We start from the raw sequence: 27605 nt of genomic DNA, 5'->3' as shown, positions 1-27605 counted from the left end.
CAGCTGTCACAATCTGAAAGGCGAGTAGAGAGGATCACAGACGAGGAGAAACACAAAACAAGAGCTAAAATGTCTAGTTTTTCCAACACGTTTAGCGCTTACACGATGACTCAGCTCAACGAATTGCTGGAGGATGATGAAAAACTCACTAAAATCGTCCAAGAAATGGAAGAGGTAGGTTAAGCCCTTCGCTTTTGTAGTCGTTAACGTTAGCAACTGACTCCTTTTCTTCGGTCACTGTTTTTTTCCCCAACCCTTTGTTGTGCTTTCCTGACAGGCTCTCTCTACATGCACGGAAATGGCTGATTCGCATCACACTGTTACGGGTCATTTTGTTAAAATCTCTCGTTAACTGGACCTGAAACGGTTTTCTGAAGCCCCAAAGGGTTACAAGCAACGTTAACCTTGGGACGGAGCTGGGGCATAGCAGCATTGTCTCAAGTTTTACCACATGAGGGTTCCCAGTTTGCGACATTGTTGCTCCAACGAAGTTCACCTCCGCAGACAACAGAAGCTCGGCTTTTCAATAATATGTAAGAGCTACAATAAATAGACTAATGGTAGCTAGGCCATTTTCAGAAAATAGATTAACTCAAGCAATGGCCTAGCCTCGATACTCTTGTAGGAATAGACCGCCACGCCAAACACCATTTTAAAAATCGGTCAGGTTAATACTGCCTCCTTTTTCGGCAACGGTAGATACCGAGGAAAACATGACTTAAGACCTTTGCTGAAATTTTAGGATCCACTCCACAATTCGGCATACATTCGGAGGACCAAGCAGCACTTGAAATGACATTTAAACTTGTATGGATTGGTTCGCCTCCTGTTCCCACAACTCCCCTCCACCAAACTGACACCGTGGGGCGTTAGCGAGTAATGTGAACAAATAAAAAAACAACTAGATTTTATTGCAAGTTTTGTGTTTCTTTGTCGATTGTGTATATGCCGAATTTACCAGAAGACCCTGACGATTCAGAAAAGGTCTTAAGTTATGTTGTACGAGGTGTGTATATTTGCCGATAAGCAGGGTAACATTAAATTGCCATATTTTGAATCGAGTCTCTATATAAGTCAACGAAACGTATAGGGGCTCGGTGGCCTTGCTCTAATCGTGCAAGTACCCACTGTGCAGTCAGTCATGAGGTCCTTTTCATAAAACCTTGAATTCAATATCATTTGGCAGGTGCTCAGTGCTTGCCCAGCAATTTCTAATTACTTTTCTTCATGATAAGCAGCTGATAAGCTTTAGTTTGTGCATGCATGGGGAGATTACAAGACATGGTCCCTAGAATGCTTTTACTGCACACACAAATTTGGTATATCAAGAGGGAATACTAACAGATTAGAAGGATTTTTATACAGGATTTGCTCTTCTCTTTTTTCCCCCATGCCACTGCTTGTTCCAAATAGTCAATTCCAGTGTAGGCTTTAATGTCCTCCTGCTAAATCATCCCTGCTGGCTCCCCAGTGGTAGAAAGACTTTCCCACCCCAGTCAGGAAGGCAGTCACTCCCTATTTTCTGCTGTAACCTGAAAAGTCTTCAAGAAACACGTCATGTCCCCTTCTCTCCTATCCGTCCCTCTACTTGCAACTGATCCTATCTTTTTGAAACAACACTACATTTTTCCCTTCTAACCGTAACCCATACACAAATAATGTGAGGACACTGTTGGTAATCTAGGAATTTAAGGTTGTTCTGTGTAAGAGTGCTGGCTGAATGCCTAAAATGTAAAATACAGTATGAGCCTCTGTCCCAAGACATGGGAGCCGATAAGACAACCAGAGTGTTTTGGATCTGTTTCAAACTTGCAAAAGCATGAAGGGAACAATATGGTATTATTAGTGATTTGCATGGACGTTGTTGTGCTATCAATGACCGTTTTGTGCTGCTGTCAGTTCTGTTTTAGTCCACACCCTGTCTGATTGTCTCCATGGTTTCGTTTTCCTCTTCCCATAGGTTACAGAGAGGGAGGGACTTGTTTACTGCAATGACACTGCAGTTGTTGACTTTAGTTAGTCATGAGATTAAAGGAAAGACCGGAATCAGCCAAGCACAGACATGCCTCAGCTGTAGGTGGAACTGGGAAAATTCTTTTATCATAATGCACTGGGCGGGAACAAAAGAAACGGGTGTCATAACTCATTGGGTGAAACCCGAGAGTGACGAGAAGCACTGAGTGTACAGCTGTAGTGTATGAACCCAAACCCTCGGTTACAGACACATGCCTTGCTGTAGGCGATCGTCTTCTCATTTTGCAAAATGTACTCTGACACACAGACACACACACACATGTTGCCTTGAATAATGCAAACGACAGCTTATCTGCTTTTGGAGAAGATATTGAAAATGTCACTGAATTTGTTTAGAATCATATACTGTAAATCCGCTTTTACCACTTTAGCTCAAACATGTGACGTGCCTGCAGATGTATATCACTTTGCTGCTCACTCTGCTGCACGGCACTTATCTGTTGTGTTTGTGGCTTGTGTTTTTTATGAGGCAAGCCCGGGCTGCTAGACAGGTCTTGGTGCGATGAACACAATAATTTCTTCAGTTTACAGGCTTTCATCTTCAACCCTAACACACACACCCAGTTATGATTGAATTTCCAGTGAGCTAAAGCCAGGGATGATCTTGATTCGGAGGTGACCTAGTTTTACAATACAATGATGTTTTGGCTCATTTAAGCTTCCCATTATACGTTTTCGAGTGAGTTAAGATTTAGCGGAAGACCGTCATCTTGCCTTTTTTTTTTGGAAACCTTTGTTAATGCAGGGATGCATGCTCCACTTCACATTTACAGTTCTACATATTCACAACTGGAAACTGCCCAGTGCAGCCACAGTCTACCAAGCAGAAGAACTTGTGAAGAGAGTGCATTACAGACCTGCATTACACCAACCTGTATCTGATTGTAGGTTATCACACTCCTAAATTCAGGTCTGCGGTCCACCCAGATTGGCTCTTAACCTACATTTCCTGTGATTAGTTCAGTGTTCTCCTGTCTGTTACTGTAGCTGGTGTAGAGAGAGCAGAGTGTCGGACAGCATTTCCCCCAGCAAACAATTATGTGTTTGGTTTGACAGAACAAGCCTGCAGTTATAGATGCTATTTAAAGGTCTGCTTCTTCAGCGGGCCACACTGGCTGAGACAATTGGCTCTTGCATATGGGAGGCTGGTCACTTCAGGATATGACGGTGCAAAGCGCAGTGATAATAGGCACATTTAGCTGCTTTTCCTGTGTGAAATGTTGTTTTTCCCCATTCAATCCAACCCACAGACCAGACCCACTTTTAGAAATTATAAAGACCTACGCTACCAGTGTATTTTTAGAGCTTTCCTACATGTTCCAGCAGGCTCCTTGCTATATTTGCATTAAGAACATTTTAGCTGGGTGTGAGTGGAATGAGTCATTGGAGAGGAAGGAGAGTTATTTTTTCATCATATAGGATACTGGTCTCATTGTAGCTTGTCGTTCTTACCATGTTTTACTGTTGTCACCCACATGCCCTCATATTTTCAATATCCCTAACACACTTTAAGGGAAAGGAGTCATGTTTTATTTATTTTGTATTTTATTTATTTAGGTTAATAAAGAACAAATTCCTATTTACAGTTATGACCTTGCAATAGGTTAAACGTCTCTTCAGGGGCAGTGGATTGGGATTAGATTAAAATAAAATAACAAAGTAAGACGCAGTACAATTCCATCTGTACAACTGGTTTAACCTTGTATTGAGCTTATTATACAATTGAAAAAAATCTGCCAACTGTGTGAGGTAGTTTCCCTTATTTCAAATGCAGTTTTACTTGTTTGCAGAATTGTCTAGTGACAGCATCTTCTAATAAGGTAGGTAAGGCAAGTTAAACAGTATAGAGAACAAGAAGGTATCTCACCCCACTGGTACATTTTCTTCACTTGTTTAAAGAACAAATGTAGACAGTCCCATGGCACATTTGTGGCAATGATGAGTAGCCTAGTTATTTCTAAATATGTCAACAGGATTGTGGGAGTTATGTGAAAATTCACAGCTAAAAAGTGTGAAGATTCATAGTTACCATCTAATTTTCACAATAATGCAACTTTTTCTTCCTTTCAATAAAGAACATGTATGATTTGTAGAAAATGATTTTCTGTGCACTGAAGTTTGATAGTGTCCAGATATTGAGGAGTGATATGTATCAAACCCTCACACTGACCTGAACCTGCCTCTTCAAGACTCTTTAAGTAAAAATAAGATTAAATCACTTGGTCAGATGGAGATTTTTTTTGCAATGCATAGGTAATGGGATATGCATGACAGTAGCAGATGAGGTAACAAATGACAGAGCAGCAGAAGGTAAAAAGAGAGGACAAGCAGAAGGTAATCTATAACACAGAAAACCAAATAGCATAACATTATTGGCAGGTTATAAATGATGCATTGCAGTCAAACCCAGCCAAAATCACAACAGGGACACAAAATTATTTATTAATTCATTTATTTATTCATTCATTTATTTTACCAGGCGACAAGTTGCATCAAAAGCCTCCCTAAATGATGTTCAGTGGTGCTGTGCAGAGTCCCTGGCCTACATATCAAGTTGCATCGGAGAGAGCCTTTTTATTACAGCCAGAGTAACACCTAAGCATTTGCATCTCGCCTGTGTTTTGTGTTGTAGATGCAGGAGGTGCAGCAGAGCAAGGAGATGACGCTGGCCAGTAACCGGAACCTGGCGGAGCTTAACCTGGCCCTCCAGCCCAGGCTGGAGCACAAGAAGGACCAGCTCACCAAGCGCTACAGCTGCCTTCAGGAGAGCTTCGAGGCCTACCAGCTCCGCAAGTCCACCCTAGGTATCAATATCGCTGCCGCCAATAACAGTGGGGATATAAGGAATCCCTGCCTTGTCCCTCTGCTCAAAGAGAGGTTTTGAAGATATACAATTATGTTTTATAGGATGGCTAGTCTGGTTAGTCTACTTTCCTGGCTTGTTATGAACATCTAATATGATAATACTTTTATTACCAAGACAGTGTCCTGTACATGTAGTGATTCTGATTATCCTTTGATTATCCTACCTTAAAACATAAAAAGACGGTGTGTACTTTGAACCTTTCCATACAGTCAGTCACCGTCATGGGAAGCTAGGATGTTACGTCATGTGTTTTCTTGTTTTTAAATTACCCCATTGTCTGTTCTTCTTTGAAATGACACACAGATCAGACCAGTTTCACCAGTTTTCCAGATTTCCCATCAGTAGCCATAGCCTGCTATATCGATAGAGGCCCCTATCAAGTTGCTGCAGGAGTCGCTATAACTGATCCCTGCCAGTGTTGAACAGCTTCCAGATCTGAATTAGATCCCCGCTGCAGTATCTTATAAAGACGGAGAGGGCTGTATTACTCCTCACTGACACACCTTCACAGCGCTTTGCAGTCTGTGAGCAAGACAGAGTGACGATACTTGTGACCTTGGTTGACGCAACGGTTGCCAAGCAGCCCACTCAAAATAGCATGCCAACAATTCCCTACTCTTTGTCCTGGCTTCTGCTATGCTGATTAAAGTTTGACTTTGCCTTCCTGCCTGCAAGGCATCCAGCCTCTGTTTTTAAAAGCTATGTGCTGTACAGTATATGCATACAGTGGATGTCAAAGTCTATACACCCTTTCAAGTGTTCTAGTTTTTATTGCCTTGAGGCCTGGATTGAAAACAAAGTTTGCAGAGGCTTATCCAAATAGTCTTACAGCTGTTATCAAAGCACAAGGTGTTTCTATGAAATATTAACTGTAAGGTGTACACACTTATGCAACCAAGGTGATTTACTTTTCCATTTGGAATACATTGTGAGACACGAACAGCCTTGTTTTTACCATGATTTTGCTGTTATATCCCAAACTGAGTCAGTCTGATTTAAGATGTGGCCTATTCATTTCAAGCCGCAAGGCAATAACTACTAAAAAATTTGAAGGGTGATTATGTGTATATTTGCCTCCTTTACTCTATGAATCTGCACTTTATTCCAACCCCCCTCCTTGCCTTGGTGGATATCCTCATGGTGGAGGAGTAGCTAAACCGATGCAGCAGCCAGTGGTTTTTTGTTTGTTGACAGCGAGAGATGGCTTTTGTCAAATGTAGGTTACCCAGTGCCCCCCCCCCACTCCATGCGCTAGCTGTCCTAGTTGTGGATTTGCTGTAGTGCAGCTGGGGAAGGACAGGGATGCTCCGAGCTGAGAGCAACTCAGCCATTTGACCCAGATGAAAGGCCCGGTCCACGCCGACTCCACATAGTGTGCCATGTTTCGTCTGCATACAGTTAGACCCCCCCACACCACCACCACCGCCGCCACCACCACCACCACTCCCGCCCCGAGAATGGCAGTCCACAGTGGGCCATTGTGCTGCTGGCCAGGCCGGGGTAAAACAACCACGATGGGTGGGAGGGAGTGGTGGATGATGGGACTGGCAGGGAGGGAAGGAGGGCGGGTGGGAGAGAGAAAGGCCGGCAGGCAGGCCAAAACTCCCCCTCAGATTCACAGCAGAGGCCGGCGCGGATTCATTTACTAAATGGCTGTCTCATGATCCCCAGGCCCAGACTGTGTGTTCTGGGCTCGCCAGGCTGTCCGCTGAGCCAGAGAATCACAGCTTTGTGTGGAGGAGTGCTGCTGATATGCCTGAGAGTCTGCCTTGTTATGGGAGAGAGGGCTGGACAGAAAGGAATGGGAATTCACCCTGGAAAAAAAGGCTTTGTGCCAAGAGTGGAGCCCCTGTCTATCTGAAGGTTTATTCAATTTACACTCTGTCAGTAAAATCTGGCACAATGCAAATCCAGTGATCGTTCCCCCTCCCATTTCCTCCTGATGATTGAGTCATTTGAATTTATTGCTAAATTAAGAATCAGGACACCAGCACCGTCAAGTCACATGGCATTTCCCACTGTGGTCCTTGAATTGTTTGTCACACAAGCAGCCTGAAAATTCTTTTCAAACAGCACCTATGATTTCCTTTGATGTGGCTGTGAGAGGTCTGGTGGTGGCTAGTAAACAGCCAGTAACGGCCAGTAGTTCTCTTTGTCATTCAGTGTAGTGGCAATTCCCTATGGAGCGGGTGCACAGGTTCAGACAGCTGTGAAATGCCTTGAGTCATGCTGGGGCAAAGCTGGTTAAATTAAGCCCCTTTTTATCTCGACCCAGACTGGGAGGAGGGTGGAGGACAAGGTAGTCTAGCCGGCCCTTTGTGCCCCTGTTTTTTCTTTCTTTCTTGCCTTTCTCAATCCCCTACACTCACTCATCCACCTTTTTTTTTTTAACCCTTATTTAACCAGGCAAGTTGTAACAACATGTCGTGTTTACGGTAACAGTAGTGGGGAAGGAGAGTTGCTTACATAACCAAACAGTAACACCAGAGAGCTGCCTAGAACTAGTCTTGTATTGTTGGCCAGTGAGGAGGACAACAGGGAGTTAAATGCTGACGTCTTTGAGGGAGGGGCTGATGCAATTAAAAAATCTGATATCGGCCAGTCAGTGTTCTCCACTTCTGATATGATCACAGCTAGGGAATATGCTTCTATTATTATTTTAGGTCAGATGTCAGACCGGAGAAATCATTCCAGTGTGGTGTGGGAAGATTTTACTCAACAGTCTGTAAAATCTGCAGTGAAACGTGCCTCACCCTGCCTTAAGGAGCAGCTAACCCACCTGACAGAATTTCACTAGTATGGGTTACAGTGGAGAGTTCTAGTAAATGTTGTTTCAGAGGCTTTTCCACCCCGACAAGAATAACATTCTGGAGGAAACACAGAATCCTTGAAAGTTACCGGTAGCTTCAGTCTAGAAATGTTGGTGTCTGTCTGCTTTCAAAAACCTGGATACCGGTTCAACCCTAACCCAGATTACACTCACACACACTTGTTCTGCGGAAATTAGTTTGTACATTTTTGTACACGTGGTTGCCACGCGAAGGAGGACACCTAGAATAGCACATCAGGTTAGACTAGATTAGGTGTCTCCTATAATTTAGGACTCGCTGTATTGTGTGTACGCCTGGTGGAATGTAGGTGAATGGACAATGGCACAGCGGAGATCACAAACTTACTTTATGCACCGTTGGCCGTATTGCCAGTGTGTGCGTGTAAGTAATCCCAGCTCCAGCTGGTGTTGACTTTCAGCCCTGCTCAGGAACACAAACAAAACAGGCTTCCTCCTTAGAGACACCAAGTCAGTTTCAGTTGACTCAGAGAGGCCTTTGCTAGCTCACAGCAAACAGAGCGACGTTATGATGGTTAGGAAGTGCCAGTCACAGGACCCTGACTGGCAGATTTCACATAGGCCGTCTCAGCTTTGTGAGACAGGCTCATTAAACCCATTATTGCCAACACACTTCATTTCAGCTTAATTAAAAGTTTAAGGAATATCCTGACTTGCTGGCAAATAACCTCCTTGATTATAAGAACAATAATAACTTTATTTATATAGTGCTTTTCAGAACAAAGTTCCAAAGTGCTTTACAGAGATAAGGAAACAAACAGTAAACATGGGATCACACTTAATCTGTAATGCATCTGTGTTGCTGCAAGCTGTGTGTGTTTAGTTTATGCATGCATTATTAACGCATAAATAAATTAACTTCATTAAGTGTGACCCCAGCCTTACCGTTTTGAATGGACTGTAACCAATTTCACATATGTCCAGGCATTTGCTTAGTAGTGTGATGTTTGCATCATCTCAAAAGCACCACAGCACACTGACTACTGAGCATAGGTGTGTCTGCTCCCAATTCCTTGGTACAGTGTTGATCAGAGCCTGATTGCCAAAAACACTTGGTGCTTCTTTGCTTGATTGAGGTGTGGCTCTCCCCAGAATAATAGCATTTGTGTTGTTCTTCTTTCTTGTTCACAGACCACAAGTCAGGAAACACCTCCCTGGACACTTTGCTGGCCCTACTGCAGGCAGAGGGAGCCAAGATAGAAGAGGAGACCGAGGTAAACATTTTACTGCTGTCTTTCCATGGATGACCTCACGTATCCCCCTGGTGACATGAGTCAGTAATTCATATACCTGTCTTTCCTGTCGTTTATGTCAACAGATGCTTCATTATTTAAATGTTGGTCTCTCTTGTTGGATGACATGGGGGCGGCAGGGTGGAGCAGTGGTTAGACATACCGTCATATAACTTAAAGGTCACAGGTTCGATCCCCGCAACGGCTCCATGTCCTGTCAAAGTGTTCTTGAGCAAGACACTGACCCCCACCCCCCCCCCTAAGTTGCTCATTCATAAGTGGCTTTGGATAATGCTGTATTCACGTCAAATGGGAAATGCTGCATAGGAACTACTTGGTTTGACAATGAAACCCTGATTTCTCTTACCCTGATTTTGGCGTCACCAACAAGGAAACTGTCTTCAAAAAACTTCAATCATGGCATCTTGATGGGTTCAAACGGTGTGAAGACTTCCAAGGTGTTGCATCAAGTTGAGCCGTCAAGTTGCTCCAACGGTTATTCCCATATGGCGTGAATGCAGCATAAGAGCTTGAGTTTAAATGTTAACTTTTTGTGTTTTAAATGTAAACTCTTTCCATAGACGTCACACCCTTGTGTTTTCCTCAAAAACAAGTTCCTTTTACTCTGTCGAATTTGTTTCATCCAGCCGGCTGGCTTTATGTTTTTCTGTGATCTTCCCTGAACATCAGTCTGTTATTTCCATCTTCATGACTCGTGTTGGCTCCCAACTTGGTGTTTAAATCAGAATCAGAAGGGGGTTCTCTGTGCTTTCTCTAAATCTGCCCCAATTCTCTTTACGCCTGTCCACAGAACATGGCTGACTCGTTCCTGGACGGCGACGTGACCCTGGATACGTTCATCGACGCCTACCACAGCCAGAGGAAGCTGGCCCACCTGAGGAGGGTGAAGATCGAGAAGCTGCAGGAGATGGTGCTGAAGGGCCAGCGGCTCCCCCAGATGCCGGTGTCCACCTCCCGATCTCAGGACGTGTCGGCGGCAGCCAGACCTTCATCCTCCCTCCTCACCGAGGCCGGCAGCGGCTCCTCCCCCCTCGCTCAGCCCAGGAGGAAACCCCCGCCGCCTCCGTCCCAGCCGGTCCCGCCTCTAAACCCAGCTCCAGCTGCCCCCTCCCAGCCTCCCGTCTTCTACGCGGCAGCTCCGTACCCTCCCATTCCTCCCAGAGCGGGCCAGCACTTCCCCAACGTCACCTCCGGCTACTCCAACCCCTTCCTATCTCAGTACCCCCCGGCTCTGCCCCAGAGGCCCCCGCCTCGTATGACCCCGCAGCCCGGCTTCATCATGCAGTAAAAAAAAAAAAAAAAAAAATCAGTTGCCACTCAGAGGACGCAGTGTGTGTTGTGGACTTTTCACTACTGGAACTCCTCTGGGAACTATCTTCCATGTCGTCGGCCTTCTTGGATTTTGACCAATCGCAGTACAAGAAGGCGGACCCACACCGGCTGGTCTGGTCACGTTCAGCTGAAACGGATCTTCAATAATCTCTGTGGATTTGTGCTCACCTCTCTACAACACTCCCGTCAACACTCCCCACAAAAAGGACGTGACTAGACCGGTCTTGACTCTGCAGGCCTGGATCCCTTCAGTGGAAGGGCTTACAGCAGGCTGTAGTGAAACAAGCGTCAGTCTATGGGTCATCGGCCTGGGACTCGCCATTTATCTGCACTTTTCGTCTTCAGGCAGCGCCCTCAGCTCTGCATGCCCATTAGTCTTCAGTCTCTCACTTCCCTCCAGTCATGTTTATCCGACTATGCTGTTGTTTTTAAGGAAGATTAGAGTCATTCCAAAAGGGGTTGAATTAGTCATTTTCTATTTTCCTGCTGCAGCTTAGTAATTGACTGCTAAACTATATGCAAGCAAAGAGAGACCTTAATTACTGTGCAGTTTTGATGGAAATATCATTTTCCACATTATGTTCAGGCAAAACTGCATCTCTGCTGTTTTTGATTAAAAGAAAATCCACAAGGTACATAGAAATATTTGAATTTCAGTAACATTTTACTATAGAGTACTAATGGAGTTACGTTAATAATTGCCAGGATAGACTGATTAACATTGTTCTGTGTACAGAAGGGCTTTGGTTAGTGTATCTCTTCTTCAATGCGTGGATGTGTCTAAAGAGTGTGCAGACCTGCCTAGTTCAAGATGGCCGATGGTTCTATCCGGTCCCTCTCAGGGCAGATGGTTAAGTGGAAGAGGTGTTGAAGGAGAGGGCTAGTGGTGTTAAACACTCCTAAGTTATTGTAACGCAAAACTAGGCCTTTAGAGCCTCGCCTAAAATGAAGGATTTATGTATAGCCATACAGTACATTTCTTCTCTGTGTTGTTCTCCATGTGTTCATGTTGTAATGCAACGCTCCTTACGACGTCTATTGTCTTTCACATCCTCAGTTGGGATTGAAAATTATGCCAACAACTGTCTGGATGTCATAAATTTGGATCTGTTCAATTTCCTGTCACATTGACTGAGCACCAAAGACTCCCCATGTCACTCCCTGTTCAGTGTCTTTTGCTACAGTCTTTTTTTTTTGGTTTTCTTTTCTATGTAAATGCAACATTTAGTGAGATAATCGACCGCGTTTCCCCATCATATCTACTTGTGAGGAAGCTATCTACGGCGGTTGTGCAAGCCGCACGCGGACGGGCGGCATACTTTTCATGTTAGCGACGTTGAGCTGAAACAACTCTTTTGTAAACATGCAAGCCAGATCTCACAAAACAAACAAACAAACAAAAAACCTTACACAAACAAACAAAAAAAAAAAAAAAGGAACTCGCAAGGTCAACCTGGCTTTGGGAGGAAACTCTTTTCTGGTGCGATAACCGATTCACTTATTTTTTTTATTTTTTTTTCTTCCCGACTGCTGTCGCTGTGCACTGTTGAAGAGCCGTGAGTGCCTACACTTGAACTGACGTTGATCACATCCTGCTGACTACTCCGTGTTTCTCTGTGTACGGCCCGCTGACTTGGCCTGACAGCTCTAGACGCCGTAACCCCCCCCCCCCCCCCCCTTCAAAAGGTCTTCTTCTCCTGCGACTGATTTGATGCAACGCCAGAAGTTAGAAGAAGCATTCGTCTGACCGTCAGTCTGTCAGGCCTTTGCTTTTTTTTTTTTCAGTAGGAGCCGAAGGCCAGAACGGAGCGCTGTTGAACGTGTGCCAGAGAGACAAGAGACATCTCCTCAGGCTGTGTGCCTACTGGTGCTTGTGCTACTCTTCCATCCTTTCTACATCATATGGAGGTTTGCTCGGGGTGGCTTGGAAGATATGTGCATGTTTTTTTTTTTTTTTTTTTTAATTTTGTTTTCTTAATATCGGTGAAATAACAGGGCTCCAAGATGTTCGTTTCATATCATGGTGATAATTTGCCCCCCCCCCCCCCCTCCCCACGGCAAAGAAGAGGACCACCGAATGCAAAGCATACTCGTTGGCAAGCAAACCTGCAGAAATGGCAGAAGCTAAAGCGTCAATGTCTCGATAAACCAGCATTTCTAACAACTAACAATGAATAATTCTCGTGTGCATGGGCTTTGCTCTTTGTGTTAAGTCGGAAGGTTCCTCTTTAATACTTTTGTTTTGGTAGCTGTTGAGCTGCTTTTTATTTTGTTTGAACTGATCCTCTGTACCCATGGTTTTATATGTGGTTGGTGATATTTTCAGTGTAATGTAGGTATTTACTTATTATAATGAATGTTTAAGTGGAATTTAAGGCTATTTTCAAGTTCAATAAATCTAAAGTTTTTGTATCTGGTTTTATCCTGTTGCTTTTTTTTCCCCACTCCCTTTCCATCTTCCTCCTGACTTCTCATATTTCTCCAAATGGCTTATGCAGATAGCTATTTTCTATTTTATTTTTTTAAAAAGGTGACATCTCTGTACTGACCAACTTGTGGTTGGAAATGAAACAATACTGCCATCTAGTGTTTCTTGTTTGTTATTGAAATCTATCAGCAAACTTGGTCTTGTGAAAACCCACAAAATGAGTTTGAGCCAATTTGATGATGTGTCATCTGTGCTTTGGACCAGAAACACATCTTTGGATACGGATGAACTCGATGCAACCAACCCACTACTGCCTGTTAAATCCAGTCATTACAGTACCAGATCACAGGACTGCTTAGTTTTAAATACTCCATGTATAAATTCTGCTTCTGGTACTATGCTCTTTATGAATGGAGCAGACTGCAAAGTAGTTTTAGTATTTTTTTTAGTTATTATAAGAATAGAATTAGAATTGAATGTCCCCCTCAGTGATTGTAAAGCAAAATCTCACATTTTCATGATTTTCTCACATGATATTTGGTATTCCTTTTTATAACACATGTCCCAGTATGTTGCAGACTGCTGGAATGTGTGACTAAATTCTACTTTCTTTTTCATCTTTATGATTTTGTTGTTCTCAGTTGCTCTTGGAAAAAGAGATTAAATAAAGGATGTATTCACTCCTTCACTGTGAAATTTGACTGTACACGGAGGCTTTGTTAGCAACGCTTAAAACGACTTGTGGTTCTGAATGCACCTCGGTACTTTACTCATGTAATGCTGCATTCAAGTCCCATGGGAAGGACGGTAGATAGAGCTTCCTACTAGAAAATACCGTTTACCTCGGTTCACCTCAGTTTACAGCTGGCAAATACGACTTGGCCTGAATTCTGACGTCACCAACAAGTCTAAGTAATCAAACAATATTCAGAGAATTTAAAGAGTTTTGGCTGAAGTGCAATTGGAAATTCAAAAAATGCCTCTAGAACGTGAAAAAAGTATCAACTTGTTCCTTTGTTGCCTCGTTCATATGCGCTCATCTCGCAATTACGATATTTCCGACAGGACTTGAAGGCAGCATTAGACAGGAGTTGGTTACAACTGTAGAACCGCTTGTTGTTGTGAATGCACCCTGGTCGGTCTACACGTGTTACGTTTCCATAGTCACGTCACATCGGCTCCACCATGTTGTAGGAAATCCGCCGCTGCGCCTCACTGTCAGATTAGAGTTTAATCCGAGGAGGAGGATACGGTCAAGACGCTGTCTGCAGTTTGGAAAGACTCCCGGTATCTACACAAACTAACTAAAAACGCGGCTTTACGTGCTGTTGTAGATTTTCACATGGAAACGGGCTGCAAATAGAAGATGAGACATCAGCTTTTGGTTGCTGTCGTTTGCCAGTCTGCTGACTTGCCAACGTTAACATGTTAGCCGGCTAACTAGCTAAAAAGAGTAAGGAAATCGGATTAGCTGCTAACGTTAGCCTCCCACTGGGTAATATCCAGGTCTTTGCTGCACCTGGCAACCACTACCCAGCAGGCTGTTGGCTCTTGCTATTATTATTAGATTTTTGCATTTTTTTTTTACTACCACTTTGATTTGTTCTTCATCATTATTCGCCAGCGTTAATGTTGCTGCAAGCTAGCTAGCTTGCCCATCAAACCACAGCAGGAGCTAGCTCTCTCGCTAGCTATCCTTACTGTCTCTTAGTTTGGAAAGAGGGAAAAAAAAAACTCGTGTCTCCGACTCCGACCAAGATTAAAACGGCAAGACGGAGCTGTCGGCCAAACTGATGTGCTAGCTTGTCATCAGGCTAGCCAGCAAGACAGCTGTACAAGATTTCAACCCCGAAATTAGCCTTCAGACGAAGCAAACATGTCAGGGAAGGATAAAGACAAAGATAAACAAGAGAAACAGTCCACAACAGAGCGGCTGATAAAAGGTGAGTGTTTTCTTAAATGTTACCTGCACGCGGCACGCGCATTATTTCCACTTTGACAGTGTTAACGTATGGACTGGAAACCACCTGTAGCTTTTGAAATAACGTTAACTTTGTCTCATCTCCTTGCATGTCACTTATCAAATGTATGGGCTAAATGCAGTGTTTGAGTTGTGGTGTTACTATCGTGTCTTTATGGAAATGAGGCCATTGGCAATGTGTGACGAAAGCTGTAGTGTCAGTTTTGTGGAATCAGTCTAGCAGAGACAAAAACATAGCAGCTCCCACATTATTCACTCTTGCCGGGAGATGCTCAGGTGTCTGTCTGTGAATAGAGGTGAATCAGGGAAGTGCCACTGCGATTATTCAGGATGGTCTAGCCTGATGTCCACGGACTCACTGAACGCCACTATACATCAGAAATCAGAAGTGAGAAATGCTCCTGTATTGGTGTCCGGTGAGGTTTTGACAAGGCGGATTCCTGCACACTGGGGTTGTTGTGGCTCATTGGACAGACTGGGACATCATTAGTTGTGTCTGCCCCATGACTGGACTTGCCAAGCCAAGTCTGAGGCAGCTCCCAAGGGAGACCCTCACCCCCCACCCACCACCGCTTTCTGCCAACAGCCCACACCCCCCCACACCCCACCCCCCCTCTCTGTCTGCGAGGGTACTGGGAGAGTGTCCTGCCAGGGGACTGGAATGCTGAAGTGTGAGCCAGTGGGGAGAGGGTGAGTTAATTGTGGAAAGAATCTCTCCCCAGTGATGTTCCCAACATGGCCAGCCGCATGATGGAGAGAGAGAATAGGAAAGTGACAGGGAAGGAGAGCGCGGGCGAGAGATCTAGAGTGAGGTAAAGAGGGGTCTGCACTAGGGTTAGACCGATATATTGGCTTGCTGACATTGGTTTTATATTATAAATTAGATATCAGCCAGTCAGCGTTGTCCACCTCTGATATGATAAAGTTTATTTGATTGCATATTTATTCTAGAATTGATCAATACTACACTGGCTGTCTGTGGGAAGTCCTTAACCTGAATTGATTCTGATAAGACATTTGATTGGATTCCGCACAAGTATGCATGAATATATTATTATTGTTGTTGCTATTATCCTGGGTTTCAACTGAGAGTTTTAGTGTCCCATGGTCTAAATGCTGTTTCAGAGGTTTTTCCACCCTGACAAGAATACAATTCTGGGGGAAACACTGGATTTTCTGAAAATGCATGAAAACTTGTCAGATTTAACGACACTGAATATCAGCATAAAATATCACTAAAAGGCATCTTCAATCCAAAAATATGGGTATCAAATTGGTCTTCAGAATCCATATCAGTTGAACCTGGGTTCAGCCAGGGAGCAACAGTGTTGTTTCCAGAGGGTAAGAGGGCTTAACTGGTAGACTACCTAAGGCTAATGCTGCTCCGGTTATGCAAGTCAACAGTTAAGCTCATTCACTGCTGACTATTGTGGATGACCTGGTGGCTCAATCACTTGGTCATTTGATCCGAAGTTTTCTCCTTGGGCTAGAATATAACCGGGTAGGTGTACTCACTGAAAAGAAAGACCTTGGCCTGGTTACATTTTGACATGGTTTTTGACCATATTCAAAGCTTCCCCACTGATGCAACCCGGGTTGATGTCAGCTTTGATCTTAACTGAACCGGATTCCTGCCATGTATGCATGCTGAGCCTGTGTGTCTGAAATAAAAACAGGCAGAGGCCAGTGGGGAATGTACGCCGCTGCCTCACATGATTGACTGACAGAGACGACCAATGAGCCCAGGGCCTGGCCATTTAGTTTGGGAGAGTAATACATTCGCTGATAATTAGGGCAATCTGAAGAGGACTTCATGATTCATCCAGCGACAGTCCGCTCCATTCATCTCCGCCCAGCCGCATCTTTGTAATTCAATCCCTCCCCATTGTGTCGATTTTGATACAATAGAGAACAGATTCTAGACGCTGGCTCGTATCACCGTCCAAAACATTATCCTCAGTGGGCAGGATGGTAGATAGTACTGTCTTTGTTTCTTTGGGTTGTTTGTTGTCATGCCAGACAGTGTGGGTGTTGGTGCAGCGCCGCATCGGCCCAATGCGTGTCTGTCGTTACGTAGAGTCCATCAAACATTAATGCTAATTAGGCCAATCTCAAATAAGAGCCCGGTCTCAGGGCGGTGGCAGCGTATTATTTTGAACAAGACATTTTTCATCGTCGGGTTATCTATTGGAAATATGTCTGGCCTCACCTCACCTTGTCTGGAGTGAAGGCTACACTGTTGTTGTCTGTCAATGCACAGTGTGGGCTGTTTAAACTCAGTAAAGCTATAGGTTACTGTCAGCCAAAGCTTTATATGTGTCTATATTTGAACAGACCACTGATACAGCCTTGAACGGACCCAGAATTACTGTGGTTTTTTGGGGATCTGGATCTGCCCTGGCCAGTGAGGATGAGTTTTCAGTTCTTTAAGTCATTAGCTTTTTCCATTGTGGGAAAATACCACCAGTCACCAGACAAATGCTGGTAAATTTTGGTCTGTGTCTTTCAGTTGTTTTCTGCTGTGAAAAGCAGTTTGTCAGTTAAAGCAGCCAACATGGCTGTTGAACGTTGGAGTCCACTGTCATGGGCGTTGCATGAAAAGTTTCCTGGCCTGGTACCCTCCTGCCCGTGACGTACCCCTCTCTGTGCCACCGTGTTTTCACGGAGCCCGCTCTGCCTTCGGTGTGACCAGGCTTTTAAATAAACAGCCCCAGAATCTGGAAGCCCCAGCTAATAGAGGCTTTACCTAATCTGTTCTTAAGGCTCGTACCTCAGCTTACGGTTTGCTTCGCGGCCGTGCCTCATAGGCCCGGGAGCACTTACTGTTTATTTATACCGCAGTAGTCAACGCATGACAGCTTGCCCCGATCATAGGCTGGCCAACTTGTGCTCCAGCTTTCCCACTGCGGGCCAGGCTATAGTCTGTGGCCTAACCCACATCAGTCACCTGCATCTCATCATACCAAATCAAACACCGGCTGCAGTCCAATAGTCTGATACCTTGGCTTTATTGCACTAGCAGCAGAGATACACAGCCTCATCACTTACCAGAGCGTGTCAAAGTATTTTCCAACAAAACCGCGAACACTTCAGCAGACTCATTTGTAAACTATAATAACATCAATCAATCCTTTTCAAATGTGCCTTAAGTCCAAACTCTGTGATGGCTGCAATACCGAGTAAGAAATACATTAGGCTTCCTCTGCACTCAGGCACCACATCACTGATTAGCAAACACACCCACACTAAAGCTTATTAACGCTTTTTTTTTTCATAGTGCGCTTTGATTTGGCCTGTGTGGGTTTGACAGCTTTCTCAGAATGCCACTCTCTCCTTTTTCTTGTTCATTGCCACTAGCGGCGCTTATCACTCAAGTGCTCCTGATCTCCACCGGTAGATAGAGCCTTTTTATCTGGCATTTTAGGGCACCGGGTATCCTAGATTGAACCGTGGAGGAATTTGATGGCATCAATAATCCAGGGCGAAACAATCATTACACTCAAAGGGGCTTGCTACACAATCTGTTGGTTTTCACGCTCGCTGTTTGTATGCCGTACAGATGCAGTCATTTAAAATACTCACATTATTCTGCATTTCTCTATTTATTGCTTCAACATGCAAACAGCCTAGAAAAAAATGACCTGGCTAGCTTTACAACATGCTTAATTGGTGCCATAATCTATCCCACTTTGTTGTGCGTTGTATTTGACTGCCAGTAGAAGCGCCTGGCCTGTTATTAGGCGGACTAGCGGTAATCCCTTTTACCTTGCAGGGCCCTGGAAGTGAGAGGGCTTGGACCAGATTCCACTATTGTTTTGAACAAGTGCAGCTTAGTCCCCAGCTATCTCCTCCTGGAGTTTTATGAACTGATGAAGCTGCTGCCAGCGCTGCAGCGCTGCCTCGCTAATCAGCACAGCAAACAGCTTGCCGCAAAGCTGGAATCTAGCCTCTTTTTTTTTTTTTTTTTTTTGCAGTTGACGCTGCGTTTGCTCCATTACTGTTGCGTTTGGCTGTCTGGCCGCTGCTGACCAACCTAATAGGAGGCATGCATTAAATAATCTTTTCCTCCTTACGTCTTGGTGAGTTTGTATTGGAACACACCGTCTTCCTCTTTTATGAGTAGAGATTATCGGTCAGTGTGCTTTATTCACACAGTAAGCTAAGGTGCTGAATGCTCTACTGTCCCACTGTTGGGTGTAATGCATCCCCTTTAGACAGTGATAACTTATGCAATTTTAGCTGTTACGCTTGACTGCGTTTTGATCATGGAGTGCATTGTTCACAGCCTTGAAAGCATCGACCTTTTGCGGTGATGCTAAAAGGATTGTGGAGGCGGTGTGGAGGAGATTACTAAGGGAGGGGGGGGGTTGAAATGAGGTGAGGGGACTTCTTGCCGACTGTCCTATGTATCCCTTGCATGGCGTTATCATATCGGTGTACGCCTCCTTCCTCCTGTGCCCATAACTTCATCTTGGCTCAGCCAAAGCAAATGTCACCTCTCGTGATAACGACTTGAGGGAATGCGGTTTGAGATGCAGCGCGTCACTCCCACTCCACTTCTCATTCTGCTGGCATATTTCCTCACATATTACTGGTCTGAAATTCTACATGCCGTGTTTTGATCTTTTCTTTCACGGATGCATTTTTATCTCAATTCTTCTCGCATATGCAGATGTTTTCCAGTCGAACAAGCTGTTTACAGATTGGCATGCCAATTGAACCCACCCCGCCAGGAGAGGAAATGCTAATGAAAAAATTAGTCGCAATTCAGGAATCATAATTAGCCGTAATTGGGTTAGCCTAATAGGTGCTGTTGACCTTTTCCTCCGACAGCCGTGCCGTACCCTCCGCAGCAGAAGCTCACCGTAAAAGAGCTTTTCGAAGATGGGAAGCCCAACGCGGAGCTGCTCCGCAACCACCTCGTCAAGGAGGGCCGGGTGGAGGAGGACGTGGCCCTCAAGATCATCAACGACGGGGCCAACATCCTCCGACAGGAGAAGTGCATGCTGGAGGTGGAGGCGCCCATAACAGGTAGGCTTGCAGATGCCAGGCAAGACCCTGTAATATTGTGCACGGGTCCGGACACCTCAGAGTTTTCAGGTCTTGGTCAGCAGGGTGACGTAGTGAAGAGGGAGGCCATCCTTCAACTGGAAGTCCTGGGTTCAAGCCCCCCATGACAGCAGATATACACCCTGCTGAAGTGTCTTAGAGCAGTGGTTCTCAAAGTGGGGTCCGGGGACCCCCAGGGGTCCTTGAGGGGGTTCCAGGGGGTCCCCAGCAAAAAGGGGAATCATTTATTTTCACTATAATTCCATCCATAAGTAACACAATGACAGAATGTATGACTATTTTGGTCATGGGTTTCATACACTTTCTTTAATAAAACATCTAAAAGCAAAAATCTTATCAGACGGGGGACCCTGGGACAAAATCCTATCAAATGGGGGTACGTGGTCTAATTTGTGTCAGTTTAGGGGTCCTTGACGTGAAAAAGTTTGAGAACCACTGTCTTAGAGCAATAGAGTAGTAGAGTATCACACAAAAAATAATGTTTTGGAAGTATAATTGTCTGTAAGTGTAATGTAAGTATGTAGAAATATTATTGTTCACTACCAATTCACATACGACGGCACATTATTTGTAGCTGTACAAGACCCACTGTCATTTCACATATAGTGATATTTGTGTTTTGTAGAATGATCCTCAGCTATGGAGTGATATGGCCTAGTTGTCACATACATCATATTGGAACATCTAAAAAAAAAAAAAAAAGTCTTGAAATCAAGTCAAGAAACTTAGGTCTGGAAAAGAATAAATCCCTGCAGGGTGACTCTGCAAACAGAAAAGTGCAGTGCTTCCACTCTAAACCCTGACTTGCAAAGCAGTATACAGTGGATCAATTCAGTCCATGACATGATTATTGAGTTAATAAAGTACAGGAGCACAGTGACTATTGGTTGCAGAATGAATATTTGAATCTGAAGGCGTAGATGGTGTCTTGGACAGAGAGTAAACGCAGCACTGGCCTGGGCATTATTCCATGGCACCAGTGTTTCTGTATGTTGACAGCTGGCGTATACCCACTCAAGTGCCAGATACAAGGACGTTGCAGGCTGTCAGAGTCCACTCAACGCTCTTGAAAGCTATCCACTTCCTCTTAACTGTCCTACGCATGGCCTGGGGGCACCTCAGTCCATCACACTCAATCCAGCACGCTCACATCAAACCATTCCTCAGCAAACTATAATCTTCCACTCCTGGGTTTCTCCTCACTCAAAGCTGGTGATTGCCAATTCACTCGGCTCCCCTGGTTTCAGTACCATTTCAAATGTTTGCCTCAACCATTCAGTCATTTAGCATAAAAAAAAGAAAAAGATGATGGAGGTGTGAAATTTAAAAGCACTTCTCTAAGCACTGTAAAAACAACAGATGGCTTGATGTTTTCCTTTTCCTCCAAAGTTGAGTGTAAGAAACAATTTTTGGAATTTGCATCAAGTCACATTTGTCGAGCAAGATGCACACAAATTAGTTCCAAAATTTTGCCTGTAAAAACTATTACGCAAGTACTGTGATGATAACCAATGAATTTTTAAATGCCATTATGGTGTGTTGTTGCTGTCGAGCATTAAACAGCCTTGTATTTGTCTTTCCTCAGTATGCGGCGATGTCCATGGACAATTCTTTGACCTTATGAAGCTGTTCGAAGTGGGAGGGTCACCCAGTAACACACGGTATCTCTTCCTCGGTGACTACGTAGATCGAGGATACTTCAGTATTGAGGTGAGAGGGGCGGGGTTTCTCTTTCATTTCGTCCGATGTGTTCAGATTTGTCCTATAGTCACATAAAACCCATTTGTGTGCTATAGTGAAGTTAGGAGTTCTTTTCATTCATCATTTTGCGCTATGGTCACAGTGAAGACAGCTAAATATGTTACACACCAACATGTATACAAACTAGATGTTTAGATTTGGTTCACAGGTAATCTAAAACTAGGTGGGTTGGATGGGAATGTACAGTCTGAGATTAAGTGTGTCCCTGCTGGAGTGTTGTTTTTCCTTTTTTTTTTGTCTTCCCTCTACATGTATAGGCAAAGTTTTCTTAGAGTGGGGTTTTCACTGGTTGTCTTGATATGGTTTCACTAGTTGGCATGATAGAGGTCCATATTCAGCCTGTTATTGTTATTGTCTTGCTGTATTGGTGTGGTGTGGGTTGATTAGCCGTCTCTGTCTTTATCCCTAGCTCTCAGGGACACCACCACTCTGTTGGCTTTATGTCACTTCTTCAATTGGCTTAGGGCCAAGTTAAAACGGCTCTTACATCATATGGTCAGACCATAATGTTAACTGCCATCTTGATATGTTTTTAGAGTCTGACTAGCCGCTTGTGTCTCAGAGCAGTGTATGTGAATTAGGGCCCATATTTTCGACTTGGATTAAAAGGAGTTGATGTGATGTAGACTACGCTGTACTAAATTGGGATAGTGGCGTGTCTCATGCTGATTGTCTCTTAAGATGGTGACCTGTGGTAATGTCATGATAACTGAAATTTTAATACTACTTCAACACTGTTGCAAAAGTTTGAGATCAGTCCACTTTCACCCAATGAGTTCTGCAAGAAATTCCATTTCAGTGACACCTGCAGATGGTGCAAACTTGCAGATTGCAGTGCTTAAAAATACAAGAAGGATTGGTATAGACACAGCAGCAGTCTGCTTCTTGACAATGAACTGCAGCAGTCGATGTCAAACAGCTGAAAACATTCAACACCATCAGACAGGCCACCAAGTCTTTTTCTTGTTTGCTGTGGTATCGTAGTAGTATTGAATTTTTAGATATTAGCCTAAACTTAATATTGGTATCGAAGTCAAAACTTGGGTACCGTGCCAATGCTCGCCCTTGGTTTCTGACCTGCCAGCCTCTCACTAAACCATCTGCCTCTATGTGTTTTCTTCTTCAAGGGCCTGCTGTCTGCAGTTTTACTTACAATTTACAACCTCGCCAAACTGAAGGCACACCCTACTCCTCCAAAACCTCCAAAACCCTGCTTCTACAGTGCCAGCCACAGAGCAATCCCCAGCATTTTACTGATAGTACCTCTGCAGCTATTGCTGCTATCAAGCCCAAGCCCTATACCAAGACTACTGAGTCTCTGGAATGATGTATCTCTGTTGTTTGACCCTCTCTGGCCTGGTCTACACTAACATTGGCCTGGTACTAGATTCAGAGAGTAGCCCAGCTGATAACAAGGCTCCCACAGTCAAGACAAAAACAGGAAATGTCATGGAATTTTAAATGATTTTTTTTTTCTCAGGCTTCAAAAGGATATGAAAAGAAAAGGATACAAGTAGAGAGAGGTTTTGAAATGTCATGCAATTTATTCCTAATCACTTTAGGAACCAATTAAGTGTTAAACATCAAACTTGGCTAGTACTACAGTAGATCTATTCACATTGGAGGAGAATTAAAAACCCAAATAACAAATTTGCTCATTACATAAGTCTCAGCTGACAGCTGTAGTGTCTAAAACAAGACATAGGTCATTCAAATCAGCTAGTCAGTTGAAAAAAGAAAAGCAATGCTCCATAACTTATTGTGAGATAATGTTATTTAACTTTACTTCAGCATCAATGCTGACAGAAAATTGTGCCAGATGTCATGGAATAGTCATGGTTCTAGATTAGTAAAATGATTGGGTACCCTGCTGTAAGGAGTGTGAACTATAACTCTCACTGTCATTCACTCTGACTCACAATGAGAGGCATCCTAAACAGTGTCTGCCTTTTATGGATATGAATCAGCATCAGTGTGGTTCAAAACCATCATCATTTGGCTTTGGTGCCCTCCTGACCAAAAGCTGCACATCAAACTCAAATTGTTCCTGATCTGATTTCAGCACTCAACATCACTGTGGAGCACGAGGCTTTTTACTGTTGTCCTGTGAATGGTTGTTATGGTTGCAGAATTAGCATTTTAAAACACTGTGATTCAATGCAACAGGCAGTAACTTACAACATGTCCTTGTGGTTTCATTGCCCTTGTTATGTAGGCAGGCCTGATTCATCTATTGTAGAGTAGTTAATGAATTTTTTGGAACAACCTGAAGAGAGAGGCCTAAATCAGTGCAATGCTTTCAGGTAGATTTCTAACGGAGAAGCACAAACTAAGGATGGTTTTATTCACCATGTTGGTGCAGACACTGACAAATGTGGAGTGGGAGTGTATGTAAGAGTCATCGAGGCAATATGCTATGACATATTGATCAGTCTGTTGGTTCTGGGGGCTTTGATGGGCACATGGCAGTACATAGAGGTGGGTGAAATGTCACAGATGAAAAGGGGGAGTGAAACAGCATGGGGAATGATACAGTATGCTGAGTGATGCTGGGTGCCTTAGTTATTCTGTTTCAAACGATTCTCTCTCTGCGTTTAGTGCTCTTGATGAAAGATCAGGGGGATCTGTGCACAGCCAGTGCTGAAGGGCCATTCACCCTGATGCCCATCTGTTATGTGTTTTGTACTAGAAGAAGTCATGATGATAGTCATACTATGGTGTGGGATAGTTGGCCAAATGCAGGGGCCATTCCTTTTACCCACCCAAAAGAGGGAGCAGCTGTTTGATTTGGTGATGTGAAGCATTACCAAAAAAAAAACCCTGCATCTCATATGAAGGCCACAGAGCTCGCTTGAATAACACAAAGGACGGATATAGGAAAATGGATCTCGGGATGTGGTTACCTTGGTAACGTAAAGATTGACTTTAGCCTCTCAAAGTAGCGCATTCCCTTTGCAGGCCAGCAATTTGCCATAGTCTAAATTCAGTGCATGTGAGCAATCCATTTCATTCTCTAAGCTCTTCTCCGTCTACTTAGCCATCTCTCTTTGATCCAGGAGAGTGCTCCTGTGGACTAACCCTCCTAACCCCCGTCTAGCCCCTACACACACCAAGCACAGGCTGAAGAGGCTGAGCAGTGTGTGTGTGTGTCTGTGTGTCTGTTTGGGGTTGAGGTGAAACTAGCCAGCACTCATGTCTGCCACACAAAGCTCCGCGCCATTTCCCATTGTCTGCCTCCCCCACTCCAGGCTCTAAGGCAGAGCGGCTGGCTAAAAGAGAGCAGAGCACTCTCCTCATTAAAACCCATGTCAGCTCCCAGCCACTCCAAGCCACGTCCCCTTCACCGCCTCCGCACATAAGAGATCCAGTCACGCCGACAGCCCCTCCACACATTTACCTGCACTTCACAGCTCAGTATCCCTCCCAACTACGGAGGGGAATAAGACAAGGTAGTCCTGTCGCCCCCACACTTTTTTTTTTTCTTTTTTTTTTTTGTACATTGTCTTTTACGTGAACGCACACCTGCTGGCTGCGGTTACCTTGGCATCCTGTTCTCAGGACTTAATGGCAGACCACAGTTGGTGCATGTTAATGTAAAAGAGTGGGCTGAGAGTGGCAAGTGTCGACTAATGAGCAGTGCCTCGTCTGAGCCCCGAAGAGGAAGCAAGTTCATTTGGATTGTAAATGCTGGCCCGCTTTTCATAGTGTCGTCGTCACACATTAAATACGGCCCCAGATTCCATTTAGATTTGGCTTCAAAGCATTTTGGGGATAAATTAGTTTTGATTGAATCTGGCGTCTAACATGGCCTGGGGAAAACGACCTGTTGCTTTTTGGATGAGATGAGTCTCAGTATGCACTTTCTTTTTAGTGCGTTTTAGTGTGTCTGAAGTTCACATCATGCGTCTCTCAAAACTTAGAAGTAGCACAATGGTAGAATAACTTCAATACAGTGCTTTCATTCACCAAGCACCCTCGAATTACGTGAGCACCTTCAAAGCTAAGGGTTTCAAGGTTTGCACATTTGTTAGCACACATCGCTGACTCTTCCTTCTCCTCTCTTCTTCCCACCTTCTGTCTTTCCCCTGTCTGTCCTCCCAGTGTGTTCTCTACCTCTGGTCGCTCAAGATCAACCACCCCTCCACACTCTTCCTCCTGCGAGGGAACCACGAGTGCCGGCACCTAACAGAGTACTTCACCTTCAAACAGGAATGTAAGTGCAATGTCTCCGCCCAGCCATATGAAGGACAGTCTAATAGGGTGGGAAATTACCAGCAGCCACTAGCCACATGCTGCGAGACTTTGGCTGTGGCTGGTAAGTTGGTCAAACCCTGTCCGATAGCATCTCTGTAGTGGTGTAGCTACAAAGTTTGGAACAGGCAAATCATGTATTTTTTGCTGTTTTGGTATTGTCTGTCATAACGTTACATCCTATATTGATGAGTTAACAGAGCTAGCTAGCGAGCGCTAATTAGGTAGCATTTATCAAAACGATGGATGCAGCCGTTCTCCAAGCATCATTTTTGAGATGTTTATTCCTGCAGTCATTCAACTAAAAGTTGTAGAGACTGGGACGCTTTGGATGGCTGCAGTCAACTTCTCATGTTTTGCACTTGCTAGGAGGAACTATAGTTTATGAAATGAAATCACATCGGTAGGGAAAACAAGGAAGTGCGGAAATCTGATTGGCTGTTTATGGCTGATGACCGTCAGAAGTTCGGCCATTGCCAGCTTTTCTAGGCCGACAAGCTTGTTGAGCGTCCACACATCGGCCGAGTTTCCCTGGTCGCTCAGCTCTATAGAAATGAATAGACTTGTTGATCGTAATGAACCATCATTTGGACTGCCGGTTTGGTTCTAAACCCTACTAAAATAGTAAAAGTGGCTAGTGAATTTGTGGATTTTTGTGGGTTTCCTTCCTTCCCTTCTGTTTTTTTGTAAGTGTCAAACAACACTGGGGACGTTCAAATTACAAAATTATAAAATGAATATTGCATTTGTGTGTAGACTCCGAGAAATTTCGGTGATGGCAATTGAGTTACATGCCATGGATGTCACAGTGAATGTACTGGAACTCTGTGACGTACGCAGCTCTTGCGCCCCGTGACGGAGTGACTAGCGTCCCACAAGCAGGACGCCTTCGTCAGGAAAAGTGTCTGCAGGATCAGGAAGGCCTGTCACAAGATGTGGCAGTGCATCGGCATCAGAGACTACGCAGAGAGACGAAGCCTTCTCCTTTTCATGTTGCAGACGGTGAACAGCTGGAGCATGGAGAGCAGCCAGGCATGCTGTTGATGTTTTTCAGACAGTTACACACACTCATTGATTTGAATCAGTGACAGTTGAGAGTGTGTGTGTGTGTGTGTGTGTGTGTGTGTTTGTGTGCATGTGTCAAGCAGCTGCACAGGTGTGGAAGCATTAGTATGCAAACTCAGAGAAACAAAGCCACTTTGGCAGACAGCAGAGACAAGCTCACCAGTTGCGAATAGATCTCTGTCACTAAATACTCCCCCTACCCCTTCCCCCTACCCCACCCCCCTTCAGAGGTTTGAGTGGTGGTCGCTGGGGGGGGGGGGGGGGGGGGGTAGTACTGTATAGAGAGATATTTAAGTGTAATTAGTTTATACGGAAAGCACAAAAGCACTCATTAGCATGTGCTTTAACTAATTGGGCAGATAAAAGCTGTTTGCTTTAAGCAGAGCTAACAGCTGATATATGGTGAAGGATAAAAGAAAACTTCCTAGGAATGTATTTTTGCAGTGCATTTTTCTCCAGCAGTGTTGTAGACCATATATGTTATTTGGTTGCCCTGCTTCTGGAAGAATTTTTGATCATTGATTTTGTTGCACACAAGCTTATTTATTGGCTGGGTTCTATGTAACTTCACATTATGGATTTATCCAAGAGATTACCAGGCAACATATATAAATGGTATGGAATGTCCTAAAAAAAAAAAAAAAAAGGTTAAATGTCAAAGGTAAAAAAAATATTTTCATTTCTGACCATATCAGGGAAATGGTGGATTTCATGAA

The 27605-nt window shown here is 44.2% G+C and overlaps 2 protein-coding genes across 2 annotated transcripts; both read left to right on the top strand.

Annotated features, from left to right (window-relative positions):
• The first annotated feature begins 15 nt into the window (after positions 1-15).
• vps37ba (VPS37B subunit of ESCRT-I a) lies at positions 16-12731 on the top strand. The gene is made up of 4 exons (XM_071535891.1): positions 16-174; positions 4667-4838; positions 8880-8962; positions 9792-12731. The coding sequence occupies exons 1-4, from the start codon at positions 70-72 to the stop codon at positions 10287-10289; spliced, it is 858 nt and encodes a 285-aa protein (XP_071391992.1). The 5' UTR covers positions 16-69; the 3' UTR covers positions 10290-12731.
• A 1760-nt stretch (positions 12732-14491) lies between these two features.
• LOC139657893 (serine/threonine-protein phosphatase 2B catalytic subunit gamma isoform-like) lies at positions 14492-25786 on the top strand (the record flags this gene model as incomplete). The annotated part of the gene is made up of 4 exons (XM_071535880.1): positions 14492-14704; positions 19576-19773; positions 21398-21522; positions 25675-25786. Coding segments are annotated over exons 1-4 (502 nt in total), but the record flags the coding sequence as incomplete, so codon positions are not given.
• Positions 25787-27605: the final 1819 nt, after the last annotated feature.

The sequence above is a fragment of the Centroberyx affinis genome, unplaced genomic scaffold (assembly GCF_046629955.1).
Source record: "Centroberyx affinis isolate AG114_WGS23_722 - 3 ecotype Tasmania unplaced genomic scaffold, CSIRO-AGI_Caff_v1 ptg000182l_1, whole genome shotgun sequence".
Classification (NCBI taxonomy): domain Eukaryota; kingdom Metazoa; phylum Chordata; class Actinopteri; order Beryciformes; family Berycidae; genus Centroberyx; species Centroberyx affinis.
This window is presented reverse-complemented; position numbering and strand designations above follow the sequence as displayed.

Bases quoted from the DNA above. Each gene is read 5' to 3' on its own strand.
- vps37ba (XM_071535891.1), top strand. From the start codon at position 70: ATGTCTAGTTTTTCCAACACGTTTAGCGCTTACACGATGACTCAGCTC. The intron at 175-4,666 runs GTAGGTTAAGCC...TTTGTGTTGTAG, and splicing joins TCGTCCAAGAAATGGAAGAG to ATGCAGGAGGTGCAGCAGAG. The intron at 8,963-9,791 runs GTAAACATTTTA...GCCTGTCCACAG, and splicing joins AGATAGAAGAGGAGACCGAG to AACATGGCTGACTCGTTCCT.